Source organism: Cylas formicarius, unplaced genomic scaffold (genome assembly GCF_029955315.1).
Source record: "Cylas formicarius isolate icCylForm1 unplaced genomic scaffold, icCylForm1.1 PGA_scaffold_7__23_contigs__length_41026272, whole genome shotgun sequence".
Classification (NCBI taxonomy): domain Eukaryota; kingdom Metazoa; phylum Arthropoda; class Insecta; order Coleoptera; family Brentidae; genus Cylas; species Cylas formicarius.
In genome coordinates this window covers 14,492,941-14,508,505 of record NW_026844352.1, presented here as the reverse complement: position 1 = coordinate 14,508,505, position 15,565 = coordinate 14,492,941, and the positions used below count along the sequence as shown (strand labels likewise).

Below are 15,565 nucleotides of genomic sequence, written 5' to 3'. Positions count from 1 at the left end.
TACTAAACGATAAATATTAATTTGACAAATAAAAACAAATGAATGGTTTTCAAATGTGCAGTGTATCCCGACTTCTTCGTACTCTTTCTCTTTGTCTTGCTGAAGTATTTTGATAACCAATAAAGATACACACTTCTAACTTGGATCTTATCGGACTACTATTTGAGAAGAAATTTAACACGCAAGTGATATTTGATTCAGATAATAATGCCTTAGTTCAGAAAAAGTGGTATAGAAACGTGAATCATAACCATAAGAAATGACTATGTTAATGGGCATAAAACGTACAGAAAGTTGCCAAAACATAATTTTTTGAATATTTGTTTAGTTATTTATTGTTATTTATTTATTGTTCATTCATTTATTTATTTTCAAAATATCCATATAGACCATTATATAAAACAAAAGCTTTGAGAAGAAGAAATTGAAAGATATACTCAGACCTGCAAACCATTTTGATATAAAATAAACTTCGTCGTAGATTTATAGACGTTTTATTAATTTGCATAATTTATTTTGTAAAGGGTGGTAATATAAATACTGCATTTTCTTTTACAAATTTCATCCAGTAGACAATTTAAATAAAAAGGTTTTTGTTTACCTGCATTGTTAAAGCATTAAAAATAAACAATGCCTTTCATTAAAAACACGATTAGTTTTACATATCAAAATTTGTGACTTTTGAAAAAAACTAACTACGCCACTGGATCTTGCATTGAAAACCTTACCCAGACCCATAGAGAAGTATAAATTCCGTCTAAAAATGCGAAACTTTCAAAATCGCCCTGTATCTAAAACTCCATTTCTGTGTGTATCATTCATATAGCAACAGATAACATATTGACCCTAGTGCGGCTACCATATTTTCAAAAACTAACTCAACAAACCATTAAAATTTTGTATTAAACTTCTCCATCTCTGCTGGATTGCCAGACAGTATAGTGGGTGGATTTATGTAGAACAGGGTGTATAATATTGAATAACATATCTGCGACGTAATTACCCATTTTAACTAAGTACGACGCGGGATATGGTTGTTTACTTGTTTCATTTTATTCTATTTAAATTGCATTAGCAAAACGCCAAAAATAGAATTCTCGTCTATCGAAAACTTACCCAGCCCCATTTTGCAAAACAACGCCTCCGCTTCTGTAATTTTTACAGTTTCCGCCTTGCTTATTTTATCTTGGACGCTGGTTCTCTTCGATTCGTCCTCCTCTTCGCCGGTCGGTGAGGCAGCAACTTTTGTTGCTACCGGTTTTGGATCCACCGGTTTGGGTATATCCGCTGGCCCAGACGGTTCTACCGGTTTCGGGTCTTCCTTCAACTCGGGAATAGGGGCAGAAGGTATGGGTGCGATATTTCTTGTGGGCGGCTCCGGATGTAAATCTTGGACATCTTTAAAGTTTTCGGTCGACTTGAACGTTTCGGTGTAACCGAAACTTTTAGGAAGTTCTTTGGTTTTGGGTTCATCGAATTTTGAAGCTTTGAAATCGTCGCTTTCCGGCTCGCTATCGGTGTAACGATCTAACAACTCGGTACTCCCCGTTACCGACTTTTCTTTGACGTCGCGAATGAGTTCTCTTTCGTTATCCAGGAACGACTTGATCGCACCTACATCGTGTTTTAATTCTGGTTCCACTGGCTTGAAAGGAGCCGACACCTCGTTTAAAAATTTATCCAGTTTCTCGTCGGCTTCTTTTCGATCGGGAAATGGATCGGCACTGGCTAATATATTGGAATCCATTTTTTCTGGAATTAGGATGCGATCTGCCAGACTGTCACCTGCGTGAGCACCGGCAAATTTTTCAACTACGTTTTCATCGATTTTCACGTGTGCATGCGTATCCGCGGCTGACGTATTTAACCCCAAAAGATCATGTGTTTCGTGCAAATCCTTTAAAGGGCTGCTGTCGTGGCCCAAATGTTCGAAATCGTCGAGGGAATCACTTTCTCGTTTTAACAGTTGCTTGAAGTCGTCCGCGGGCACTTCGCGATGTTCCATAATAACCGAAATGTGTCAAACCGAATCACTGTTAAATTTAGAATTTCTAATTTAACACGTACGGATGGAAGAACCGGCCCAACTTTCACCAGAATGTCAAATTTAAGTCAACGAAATGTAAAATTCACTCAACTTTCGATCAAAATGCCCGATTATTCTTTGTCGGCTGTTGCAAAAGTTGAGTTGTTTCCCCTCAACGAGTCTGACTCAACGGTAAACAGCGGAGGGTGGGAGAAGAGTGAATCAGATGCCGGGTCATTGGCGTACGGCCAAATCCTTTCGTGCGTGACGAATTAATCGATAACAAAGTACGAAATATTTCATTTTTTGCGCCGCGTGTGTGTACGCTGACAATTCGATACACTGTTAAATCGATGGGTTTTAAATCCGAAAATCGATTTCATCAAAGCTTATTACAATTTAGACCTTACGAGTATTTAAAATTCGCATATGTTTTTTTTGTAGAACGGAGGTTAGCGTGATACTGGTTTTTGAATATGCACGTGACTTAATTATTATTATTATCATTATTATCATTTTTTTGCTGAGAAACATATAACCTCATCATCGTCATCGTCGACGTCATAACATGTTATCTGCATTTATATTTAAAAAAAAATATTCCTGACAGCTCAGTTTTCATTTGAAAACTGTCGATACGATTTGCCGCGAAAAGGGATAAATATTTACAACTTTGCAAATAAGATAACAAGGCGTTTGAGATACTTTTGAAGATTTGAAGAGTAAAACTTTACTTTTTGATAGTTTGACGACGCATTTTCTTTAATACCAACAAAAAAAAACAATTTGTAACATCAGATAATTTTTTTGTGACGTTCATCACTTAAATTAATATGATATTTAGATAGAAGTGTATCAATCAAAAAAATATATTATTTTGTCACCCATTTCTAAAAACAAATCGTACATATTGTACATATTTTTAAATAATAGTGTCAATACGTATATGCTCAACAACAACAACAACAGAATAACAAACGAACTAAAACTAACCAAATAATTGCTTATTTCTACACAATTAACGAATTGTAAATACTCTAGAATATTGAATGACACTACTTTTAAAAAGCTTAATCTTGAGCTATTAGCCATAATTCTAGTCAGAGTAAAAATTTTACTATCAAACAATGTCAAATAAATCAAGTAAATATCCAATTCACATTTGTTAACGCTTGGCTAAGTTTTTTTGCCCTCCACCAATGCTTATCAATCACGTGAGAGTCAAAATTTGCGGTTTGTTTCAGAACTAGAACCTCCATGCATCAAACGGTCTTAAAAAATAAATAATAATTTTTTTAGACGGGTTTCTGATATTCAAAATTGCCTGCATTGTCTTACAGGTCATCCGATATTAGACAACCAATCAAACTTATTACAAGTTCCGCAACCGCAACGCGCGTGTGCTTTCTAGATCTGGGTTACGTCTTGCAGTTAAACGAAATTTTTGCATTGGTCGGGTAACTTTTTGGAGGTTAGATTTGTGGTGATGATGGAAGTCGGCGGTTGTCAAGACAGTTTTCGAATTGAGAATGGATTTAAAAAGCGCAAAAAGCATCAAAGTTGTAGTAACGTGAGTAAAAAGATTTTTTTACATTGTTTTATTAACAGTAGATGTGTAAATGTGTTTTAGGATTTTATCCCTTTAAGGAATAGCAATAAAACATTGGAGGAAAACCATCCAAAATTGGTGTGTAACAAAATTTTTTACACCACACAAAATGTGAAACCTCTATTCAAACTATCTGCACGATCGATTATACATTCCACTCTTTAATTGAAATTTATTAATGGTTCAATTAAAATTGATAAACCTTGTTGCTTCCCAATTTTTATAGTTATCTTTCGCTTGTCTCTTCAGAAATTGAATTCATACCTTCCATAAAATTTAAATGCTTCAGGGAGTAGAAAATTATTGTAGAATTTGAATTTCATTGTTGGTGTATTTTATGATTACCCAAGTAAGATTTGTGTTAGACAATTTCAATAGGTGAAATAGTAAAAAATGAATACTTTACTTATCATTTTTGGTTTGGTGATGGAGTATGATTGATGATGACTAATTTAGAGTATTTTTTAGATAACACCAGACATACAAAACGAGAGTGTCGGCTTGAAAAATGTAAGTTAATCACGTATATTTTTTATTAAAAACTTTGGCTATCTGTGTTTCATTTTGCAATGAGTGGTATATGTAGATTGCAATGTTTTTTCCTGGTCTACCCTTATTTATAGATACTCAAATAATATTTACACCTTCAATTTTGGGAATTAAAATGATATTAATATATTATAGCTTCATAGCATAGTAATCCTGAATAACAATCCTTTGACATTCTCATTTTGCAAAAAAAAGTTAAGATTTTTATTTCGCTTCAAGTTAAAGTAATGGTTATCCCGATATTATTCCATTGAAAATTTATAGTAATTGATACCATTTTTAGCTAGAGAAATTCTACTTTTTAAGCTCTTATCGATGTTAAAATCTCTTGCTGTATTTTTACACTTCTAAGTAGTACTTTAAATAACACTTTTAATACCATGTCCCCGTAGCATGCATATGCATGCTATATGCTTATACATTTTTTCTTCAAGGTTAAATTATTATATGGGCAAAATATGCTTTTTAAAATTTTTATTTGTGTGCGTAAATTGTGACCAGAATAGAATGCTTTTAAAAAGTTTCAGCTTTGAATGATCTGTTGTTGTTGATTTTGGTTAAGTAACTCGTTTCTGATAAACATATTTTGCGGTTTTAATTGTCCCATTTCTTCCATTGCCGTTATTGTACTAAAAGGCGCTCTGTATGTATATTGACCATTATTTTTATGTATCCTTAATGATCCAGTATTTGAGTTTATATTATATGAAAGTGACATTTACTAAACTTTGATAAAATTCGTGTTGATTTGGACGAAATTTTGCATTATCATTGAAAATTAATATTTATTTAAACATTTGAGAAATATTTAATTAAAATTGCCAGTTATGTGTATTTATGATCAGTGTTTTTCTTCTTCTGTTAATTTTTTGTATTTGTCATAATATGTGTGCTGCTAAACTTTGTCGTATAGTTTGATGGAGCATTTTCGGAAAACTTTCCTTATCCGTTGGCTCACGAACGTTTTATCCTTAAAACCATAAATTATTTTATCAAACCCTGTCGACTTGTAACAATTAATTACGTTTGTGAGACTGGTGTATCTAATCGGTAGATGATGAAGCACATTTTTTCTAAAATTAAATATTTGCCACGGAAAAATTGTGGTACACGCATATACCAACTAGGTGTATAGAGGCCCTGCCTATCCTGATAATTCATTATACGTATGCGAGGCCAATATTAGTTTTTCAGTGACGATTTCATCATGAAGTTGGTTTGTGACTAGCAGAATGTCCCTTTTTGATATTAAATCCTCGTTCCTAAATTTATTCGCGAAATAGAACTTTTTCTAGTTTTTGTCAAATTTTTGCACCAGTTCAGTGATGCCAACTGATCAAATAGCAAGGTTATGTTATTGTTAACTAATATAGCTGATTAACTATTATAACTAATAGACCATAAAACTATTTATAATTAGCGTGATAACACAATTTCGTTAATTTACTTTTTGAAAATCGTTCTAATTGTCGTATTACTCTACAATATTAGAAAGGCTACGATAAGTTTCACCTGTGGCTAGCCAGAATTCTTAGGCTACTATAAGTTTTTTATCTTCTATGCTTTTCATCCTCGAAATTGTGTACATTTGTGAGCTTTGAGACGGTTCAGTATTTTTTCAAACCTTTCTTTTGACATTCTCAAAAACTTTAAACTACTCAGCGTCCTTTTCAAAATCATTTCTTTGGATCTTAGTTAGCAAAAAAATGTTAGCAACAAAGACTGTTAGAAGGCCACTTTTTTTATTGTTCTTGTTTATTTTTTATTTTTTGTCTGTGTTTCAAATAAATAGGAACTATTATGTCACATAACAACAAAACAAACTGCGCTAAATTCGTTACTTTTTAATTTTTACTGTTTTGTCCTATTGCAATGTTCATTACATTGCAACGTATACTTTTAAATTATACCATTTGATTACAAACTGCCAATAAATTATTAAAAGTACTTTTTTATTTTCGTTTATTTTTCTATAATAATAATAATCATCAGACGTGGTGTTTTTTTTTGGTTAACGTTTAAAGGTCTATAGTCAGTCTTATTAAGTGGTTTGTGGGAATCAATCGATGACCACGGTGGTCTGTTAATTGGAAAGTCTTTCATTAATTGCCTATTTACTCGAATGGTATACGGGGTCTAATCCAGAAATATTTATTAAAATTAAAGGGTTAGAAAATTTAGATGTGTAGGTTAAGTTTGAAGAATATTTTTTTAATTCTCTGTTCGGTTGGTTGGATTAATATTAGTAAAAATATCTGTGAACAATTTTTTTTTGTGCAACGCAATAGGAAAAATATTTGTATTCTCATGGAAGCCAATTGTGGTCAGTGGTCACCGAAATCAGTTGCGGTCTTATGAAAGTGTAATTTTTTTAACCTAACTAATTTGGCCACTATGAATAAATAAAAAATAATAGATAACTAATAAAAAATATGTTTCTATTGACTGCAAAATGGGAAAAGTGGGTGTTTTTTTCTTTTTCTAAGAACGCGAACAAAGTCCGAATGCAGCAAATAGGTAATAAACCGGCAGAAAAAATACATAATCAAATAAGTGGTATTATTATGTGATTAAACTTGCTTTTAATTGCGGTAAAATCATTTAACTTGGCAAGAAATATTAGTTGGAGGTGCGTAATTTGAGCCGTGAGGAGGAACGCGACTTTAGGAGGTAGTATTTCTCCGATGATGAAGATTCCTGCTTTTTTCGCGGTATGGTCAATTTATTTATTATTTACAACTAGCGGCTTACTCGAGTAATAAACTAGACTCGTTGATTTCCAGATATTTTGGTGGAAAGCATTTTTATTTTAAACCTTACTTTGCAAGTAAAATACAAAAGAAATTTTTCGGATTAAGCTGACTCAATTTTTTGTGTGAAATATTTAATCTCTAATTTTATTTTTATTTTTAGTTTTTCTATATTTAGTTCTACAGAATTCGACCAGGCAAGAAGGGTTAACCATAATGACCATTCTGGAAGTCTATAATATTTTTGGAAAATAGTATCTAGTTTAAACCATATTCACAAACGCATTTAAAAGTTTCTCTATTTAGCTAAACATTTAAGTATTGCGTAAAGTGATGTAATTGTTTTCATTAGCCTATGCCCTATAAAAGGCAATTATAACAAAGCATCCAAGTTGGGATTTTAACCCATTTGCAGAGCATTAGATATTTCAGCATAAACACGACACCAAATTGTTTAGTAGATAAACAATGTCGGGTGTTATTAGGAGTGTGTGTGTGTGTGTGTATGTACACGTAATAAAGTTTGCACATAAATATTGCGTTGCATATTCCATTACGGAGCGGGAATTTGTTAGAAAATAATTCCTGCGCGACGAAATATGTTATATAATATTGCAAAAGAAAAAATTTGGAACAGACATTTCAATCCCTTCAGTGAACTTAATGAGGGGGTTCAAATGCGACCCTCGCCATTGGAGTCGGCTGTTCTAACAACATTCCGTTTTCAAAATGGTTTTTTTGCCCATTTACTGTCGGATTTCCTCTTACGAAATGTAAAGGTTCCGTTAAGAGGTTCGTCGGCTTTAATTTCCGCGAGTTTATCCCACCTCTGATATAAGACAATAATAGATACAAAATAAGTAGCAACGATGCGAAAGGGACAGACCTCTTAAATAACTATTGACGAAAGTTAATTTTGCAATCAAAGACCTTTGGTCCAATTTGTATTTGTTACGATTTGTTCGTTCGGATTTTTATGTTTGTTCGGTTTGCAGGGTTATATCAAAGAGAAATTTCGCGATCAACATGGACACCCGAAAACCAAAGTGCTGCGAGAATCGTTCGAACCGCCCACGTTTGTCACGGCCGCCATGACGCAAATTAGTTTTTATATATTGATGTTTCTCGGATTCCTCAGTCAGCTTTTGTTTCCCCCAAAGTTGGTGAAGGAGACGGGTAGAGCTGGATATCCGCCCCTATATGATAGGTAAAACATTATAATTTGTGCGTGCAGCGGTATTGTGTATTGTGGTACTCCTAATTTTGATGTCACGTTTTTAAATTTTTATGTTTGTATGTATGTCTTCAAAATAATATGGAAGTTGTTCAAAGTATTTTTTTAAATCTTAAGTTTAATCTATAATCCATTTATCTATCTTTAGTCGATTTAATCAAAAGACATTGTTTTTATTGTGTGTGAAATAATATATGAAAAAGAAGAATTGTTTATCCATCCCATATGTTTGGATTTATTTTGAACTTCAACAAATTGTATCCTGGAGTGTAACATACTATTGCTCACTTTCCAGATTTTCGGCTTTTTACTCAAGGTACGTCTACAGGCGAATACGAGATTGTTGGAATTATCCAATATGTAGCGTGCCTGGCAGCGAAGTAGTGTTGAAGGATAGAGTTTCGAAAGACAACGGTTGGACATTTGAGTTAGTTTTCACACAAGTTTTTGAAATACTTTGCTCTGATGTACCTTCTTTTTGGGTAGATTTACCGGTACCAAAACGAAATGCCTTAACTTAGCTTCCTACAACTATTTGGGCTTCGCCGAAGCCTCTGGTCCTTGCGCTGAAGCGGCTATAAAATCCATTTACGAATATGGAATTAGTACAGGGAGCACGAGGCAACAATATGGAACTTGTGCTTTGCACGATGAGTTGGAGTCACTAATGGCAGAATTTGTTGGTAAGGATAAGGTTTCTATCTCTGTGTTGTATTCCTTTGTTTAGCATAAGCAAGAAAAATAACAGTATAGTGATGAGTATGAACCTAGTTGTTCAATTCTAGTGTTGCAATTTAGCATTTTGTGTTTGCTTTAGGTGCTGAAGATGCAATAACCTTTGGAATGGGCTATGCAACAAATTCATTAAATATCCCCACTCTGTTAGAACCAGGTTGTTTGGTTATCAGCGACGAAAAAAATCATGCTAGTTTGATTTGGGGTATTAAACTTCAGAGTGTAGTTGTAAAGGTGTTTAAACATAATGGTGAGTTGGAAAGAAAGATTTACCATTACCGAGGAAAATGCGTTGCTATAATTGCTAGATGTATCTCATTTGGAAGATCTGCTTAAAGAAGCAATATATTATGGGCAGCCTGATCAGCCGACGGGTGTATACAAACCATGGAAAAAAATTCTTATAGTTGTCGAAGGTGTTTATAGTATGGAAGGTACAATTGCCCGTCTTCCTGAAATCATAGCACTGAAAAAAAAGTACAAAGCTTACCTTTACTTGGATGAAGCCCACAGTATTGGTAAGATTTATTTGGAGTTGTTTTGTTGCAATCGCAGAAAATTCGGTCTCAAAGTAGATTTTAAGGTGCTATGGGAAAACACGGTAAAGGAGTTGTGGACTATTTTAACTGTGATCCTAAAGATATAGATGTTCTTATGGGTACATTTACAAAAAGTTTTGGGAGTGCTGGGGGATATATTGCTGGCTCTAAGGTAACACCTACACAGACCAAAAACATAAAATTATATCACAAAGTCTTAGTACAAGAGGAATGCTGGTTTTAGAAATTTTACTTTGCTTTTGAAAAATTGAAATAAAGATTATAACTTCAATATGTTGTTATAGTTTAACACTCCAATTTTAAAAAATGCACAATGAAATTACTACTTTTAAATACTTGAAATGGCGGGTGCTAGGTGGCTACCACAAAATCATTTCTTCAATTGTCTTTAGTTTTTATAATGGCTCACTGATCATTTCGGCAATTTCTCTTGGTCACTAAAACTGGTTTTGTAGAACTCATCACCATACAAATGGTTTTATTTGTAGGAATTAATTACATATCTGCGTGAAGAGAGCTATGCTTCTCAACATGCTTGGGCCATGTCGCCTCCTTTGGCCGCCCAGATCATATCAGTTTTAAAAATATTAATGGGCAAAGACGGAACCAATGAGGGACAAAAAAGAATAGAAACGTTGGCGAGGAACACTAGGTACTTCAGGATGAGGCTAGAACAAATTGGAGTAATCATTCATGGGAATGAAGATTCGCCCGTTGTTCCTTTGTTGGTGTATCTCTACTCAAAAATTGCGTAAGTGTGGGCAAAATAATTTGATACATGAAACTTTAAGAAAAATGAAATTTTTTGTATCACACTATTGCAGGATTATGGTACGAACTCTCATAAAAGAAAAAATAGCAACAGTTGGTGTAGGGTATCCAGCTACTCCGCTATTCGAAGGTCGAATCAGGATCTGTTTGTCGGCCGGTCACACCAAAGAGCAATTAGATTACGCCTTAGATGTCATTGATAGAGTGGCAGATGAATGTGGTCTGAAATATTCAAGAAAACCTCGCGATCTAACACCAATAGACTATGATAAAATCAAGGTTTATTCTCATATATGATAATAGAGGAGTTTATCTCTATTTTTTTCAGAGTTTTCAGCTCAGTATTTTATTTCTCAGTATGTATTTATTATTTTCGTCTTAGTAATCTTATTAATTAATTTTTAAGTGAAATGCGGGAATTAGCAGAGTTTTATTTTTATGATAAAAATTTGTTTTAACTTATGGGGACTAAAAAATCTCAGGTTTTTATTACCTGCAAGAAATGAAATATATAATTAATTTGATATTAAAAGTGAGGAATATTAATTTTAAAGGGCTATTAAAACTATTATTGCAGTTTATTTTTAAATCGCTACAAAACAAATAATAAGCAATTTTGTTGTTGATAACCAATCAAAGTTTTGTTTGTGATCTGAGTTTTTGATTTTTCCCCTACCAATGGGCTTGTTCAATCGTGCACAACTTTTGCAAATAATCACTAAACAGGATGGCTTTGTTGTTGTTTCTCTTTGAGAAATTACCATTTTGCTTCCCACATTCGGTAGTTTATGAAGTAGAGCCCGGAATACATTAATTAAAATCTTGTCAGACAACAAATGTATAGTCTAGCACAGTTGTCATAGTTCTACATAACCATAAAATAAAATCCTGCGCTGAGTAGAGGCATCATAATTTTTCGTCGCTGTGATTGATGTTGAACGGCTGACCTAAATCATCTTCCTGCATCCTTCAGCAGATATTGATATTACAGTTGTGCACATCTGAACACTCCCATTGATTTAGTTTTAACAATGTCTAAAACAAAATTTGGATGGGGATCTGTCACAATAGACTCAGAAGTAACAACCACGTTGAAGTTAATGCTCATACTATTATAAAAAGTAGCAGTAATAAAGAGATCCAATTCGCAGCATTTTTCAAAAACCAAACATGTTATAACCTGGGGGGGGTCTACAATCAAAATTGTCCTTTTATTTGTTGTCAACTAGGCTAGATTGTTGAAGCATAACAAATGGTTCAGTTTAATTTGAAATGTTGAGCATTTTGTTTATTTTAGCTATTAGTAAAATTTTATAAGCGCACCTCACAGAGCCCTGCTTTTAGCAGTCTCCTCACACAAACTATATAATTATTTAGTGTTAGTTTTGTGGCGTTATTACAAATTATATTAATTGTTTATTGCAAAGTTTGGTAGGTGCGCTTACATAGAAAAAAATTCTAACACTGTTCAATGAAAACAACCGACAAAAATCTGGCTTGCTCTGCACTAAAAATACTTGTTTTGTAGGGGCAGGCAAGAGTTCGATTTTAGTTAAATAAAAACATCGTTTTCGATTCTTTATTACACTTTCTACAGTCAAAGTGGTTTTTGCATGATTTTTGTATCAAATAGGCTGAATAGTAGGCTTTTCAAAATACCTAAAGTTTATAGACCTATTAAAAACAATCATGGACCATGCTGTTATAGATCAGTACACTAAAGCCTAATTTTCTATAAAGTTCATGATATTCGTAATATTCATGTAATTAAAGAAAATACAAGACTCCTCGGTCATATTTGAAATAAAGAGAAAGTTTTACAATTGTGTAATTTTCTTTTGGACGCATTTTCTGCATCATTATTGTCCAATTGCTCCGAACTAATGTACCAAAATTCCAGCGTTAAATCGTTTTTCCCTTGCACGTATTTGCCTGCATCAGAAGTTTATACATTCAGTCCACATAGATGACTAAAATATTCGATTTGTCATAGAAAAAAGCATAAATGCGGCCAACTTGGTGGCCGAATAACGATAGTTAATAAAGAAAGCCGATTCTAGGAAAAACCGTTGCGAAACAAGATTTACTTGGCGTCGAAGTGAGTTAATTATGTATCGCATCTGCGTCTGAAACGCTGATTCTGAACATCTTAAATATGTTATATCTACAAGTACTGTTATTTAAAATTTGATAATTGCTTATGTGTCGGTTAGGCTCTTTAGTACCTAGTTCAGGTTCAGGTTATACATATATCCTTTTTTTCGTATATGCTGTCGTAAATTTTATATCTACAGCAACAAAAATAAAACTTTATTTCAGAGCCATACTAATCACTTTTTGATTTAATTTTGAAGAACTGAAATTGGAATAGAATCGTACTTCAACTTAAGTTAAGCTCGCTATATTTTACATCGAGTAAAGCATCGGTATCCTGCAAAAATATATTTAAAATTAATAGCTATTGCAGGTAACTCAGGTAACAGGTATTAAAGGTTGGGATCAACACCACAGAATAACTTTGTGTATTCTATGGTGACTTTTTGTTGTAAGAGTATTCTGTGGTTGAAAGTGTAGTCGTGTGTTGATGCGCATGTACTTTCAATAAATAAACTGAGCTGATTAGTTTCAGTTATTACACCTTTTTTGTAAAATCTGTTTAGGTGCAGTGCTATTATGCATAGCGTCCATGAAACACATTTAATGTTGATGGTTTAATTGTTCATCGTAGAAACATTTTGAGGGCTGTAAAACAAAACAATTAATGCCAGAAAACTACTTAAATGATGAAAAATGATCTGTTACATATTTTTTTATTCGAAGAACTCATTAAGGATCATACGGCAATGGATGTGATTTAAATTTTATATGCTGTTTTCCATTTTTTTTATATTTAAAACAAACTTTTAAGAAGATAAATTTCTCGGGTTATTGACGTGACCATTTAAATAAGCAAAATAGGGGGCCCAAAAAAAGAATCGAGGAAGTCGATTAAATTTCAACATCATTTTTACTGAATCACATTTTCAGCATGTTTTCGAGGCGCCAAGTTTCTTAACACATGAAATTGAGGTGACTAATTCATTCATATTAGTTTTCGCGGAAGCGAAACTACTTAGGTATATACGCAAACAATTTTTTTCATGTAGTTCCATTCATGTTAGCGTCTATGATTTTCAGTGATTCATTGATGTTTCTGAAAGTCGATGAATTACTAATAATTTTCGTACGATTTTGGACGATCTAGGCCTTTTCTCGTTTGATTTGAAAATTCGCCGTCGAATGTATCGTGTGTGTGATCGCGTGGTGAGTACATATAAAATAGCAAAATCTGAAATTTGAATTTGATTTTTAAAATCCACAGATATGCCTGTATTGTAAAGAAATAGGTTAATAATGGGTATAATTAGGCAGTGTAGCCTATATTAAAGGAACAAGAAATAGAAGAAGCGCGCAATATGGTACAAATAATAAAAAGCGAGTTTGTGTTGTTTGATTAAAAAGTAGGAATTATATTATGAAATAATTTCCCTGTTAAATAATAAACTAAATCCTGAAAAGCTCCAATTTTAATTTGCTTCATTGATTTAAACAAATCTTTTCGTGCACCTTATTGCACCTAAACGGCCACTTGGAATATTCTGTTCCAAAGACAAAGGGCCCAGACTGAATGGGATAAATGTTAAAACAAAGTGATAAAAAAATAAAATCGAAATACAGAAAATTCAATTTTAACGGAATATCATCAGGTTCGTCTAAACTAACTAACCAAAACTAACTTGAGCTTTCCTCTATCTTTAGATGAATTTTAAACGCCCCGTAAAAATGCAATATTTTGTTGATAGTTTTTTAGAACTGGAATATTGATAATGGCACAAAACCTTTGATGGACTTCCCTTTTTGGTTCACTATAGGTACATATAGATTTATGATTGTTCCATGGATATCCATGAGATGTGATGTGATGACAGTTCTACGGATATGAAAAACATACGTCCTTTGTTCGTATTTTTCTGATATCAATTAAATTATTTCAATCCGACAACCTTAAAAGGTCAATTTCTTAATATATTTATTTGGAAAAAACATAAGAAATACAAGAATACTATTTAATAATTAATTCCCTATTTCATAGAGTTTAGATTTAAGCTTACTAATTGATACTTGCCATAAATCGTACTCTGAGAGGCTTTGATTACACACTTTACACATAACAATAATACTATAATAGTGTTGGTATTGTCTACGTAAAAATTTAGCAAATTTCGTGTTATATACGCCAGAACTTGAATATTAATTTGATTTAATAATTCGGGAGGATTAATCATATTTAAAAATTTGTATAAAAAATTTACTGCAGTGACATTTCTACTGTTTTGTGGAGAATTAAGATTATATGATTCTATAACCTATGTCTTTGGTATGTGCATTTCGTACACACCAGTTTCACGATAATACCTTATTTTGAACCTTTACGATTTTATACTTATGAGTTTCATATAAAAGAACAATATTCATGTATAGCTCTGACAAATGTTGTATACAACGTTTTAACACATATTAAATCAAAATTCTTACAATTTCTTATGATAAAACCATACACTCTTGATGCTCTGTTTGTTATATCATTTATACGTGCCCTGAAACATAACTGAGTATCAAAGGTTACACCAAGATCCCGCATCTCCACAACTTTAGCCAACACTGATCCCCCAATTTTATGTTCAAATTCTACTTGTTACTTCTTTCAACTAACGCTAAGCACAAAACATTTATCAGTATTAAAATGTGATTTATTTTTTATAGTTTCGTCATATATTCTCTAATGTCTTAGAGAGTCAATGTAATTTTTAATTATAGCGAGAAATTGATATATTGAGGTTGTTTATATATAATATATATTTTTTTACGATATGTATATTTATTTACTTAGTGCTTTAGAGTAGAGAATTTGAACTTCATTGATGTATTCAATAAACTTTTTTAATCCACTTTTTTTATTCCTTTAAGACAATCTAAAATGAAATTAATGGACGTCCACTATGTGTAATTTGATCTTCGGTGGGGCGTCTTTATTAAACATTTTATGGAGTATCTATTCTGCACACATTCATTTCCGGCATATTAGTGACAATACCAATGTCCATTGTACGTACTATGTATTGTGTTGTGAGGGTAAAGTTTAGATTTGGTTAGTTTAGATACATTTTCATATATGCAGAAATAACCCACAGATAAAAGTTGTATATTTTTAATGGAAAACTATATGGATTGGAACAACTAATGATCCTCGTATTTGAACAAGACGGCGTTCCGTTTCATTGTGTAGTACAT

General features: G+C 32.8%; 2 protein-coding genes across 5 annotated transcripts in view; one reads left to right on the top strand and one right to left on the bottom strand.

Annotated features, from left to right (window-relative positions):
• LOC132705734 (reticulon-1-A) overlaps window positions 1–2,235 on the bottom strand; it is a 41,247-nt gene extending 39,012 nt beyond the window's left edge. Inside the window, exon 1 of one of the 2 annotated variants that reach the window (XM_060676567.1) lies at window positions 1,117–2,235. In XM_060676567.1, coding sequence (XP_060532550.1) covers window positions 1,117–2,005 — 889 coding nt within the window. In that variant the 5' untranslated portion in view covers window positions 2,006–2,235. The remainder of the gene's footprint in view (window positions 1–1,116) is intronic. The other variant, XM_060676566.1, reaches the window with a different exon arrangement.
• A 1,157-nt stretch (window positions 2,236–3,392) lies between these two features.
• On the top strand, window positions 3,393–12,057 carry LOC132705733 (serine palmitoyltransferase 2). Of its 3 annotated transcripts, XM_060676562.1 has the most exons (11): window positions 3,393–3,596; window positions 3,657–3,713; window positions 4,104–4,145; window positions 7,930–8,141; window positions 8,464–8,595; window positions 8,655–8,851; window positions 8,986–9,153; window positions 9,212–9,421; window positions 9,487–9,614; window positions 9,952–10,214; window positions 10,288–12,057. In XM_060676562.1, exons 1-11 carry the CDS (start codon window positions 3,513–3,515, stop codon window positions 10,529–10,531), a joined length of 1,737 nt encoding a protein of 578 aa, XP_060532545.1. In that variant the 5' UTR covers window positions 3,393–3,512; the 3' UTR covers window positions 10,532–12,057. The 3 variants fall into 3 exon arrangements, with proteins under 3 accessions (XP_060532545.1, XP_060532546.1, XP_060532547.1); XM_060676563.1 differs by lacking the exon at window positions 3,657–3,713 and having other exon boundaries at window positions 3,407–3,596; XM_060676564.1 differs by lacking the exons at window positions 3,393–3,596; window positions 3,657–3,713; window positions 4,104–4,145 and adding an exon at window positions 6,470–6,895.
• The last annotated feature ends 3,508 nt before the right edge of the window (window positions 12,058–15,565 follow it).

Coding starts and splice junctions, on each gene's coding strand:
- LOC132705733 (XM_060676562.1), top strand. CDS start 3,513: ATGATGGAAGTCGGCGGTTGTCAAGACAGTTTTCGAATTGAGAATGGA. Junction 9,422..9,486: donor GGATGAAGCCCACAGTATTG/GTAAGATTTATT, acceptor GTAGATTTTAAG/GTGCTATGGGAAAACACGGT. Junction 10,215..10,287: donor TATCTCTACTCAAAAATTGC/GTAAGTGTGGGC, acceptor ACACTATTGCAG/GATTATGGTACGAACTCTCA.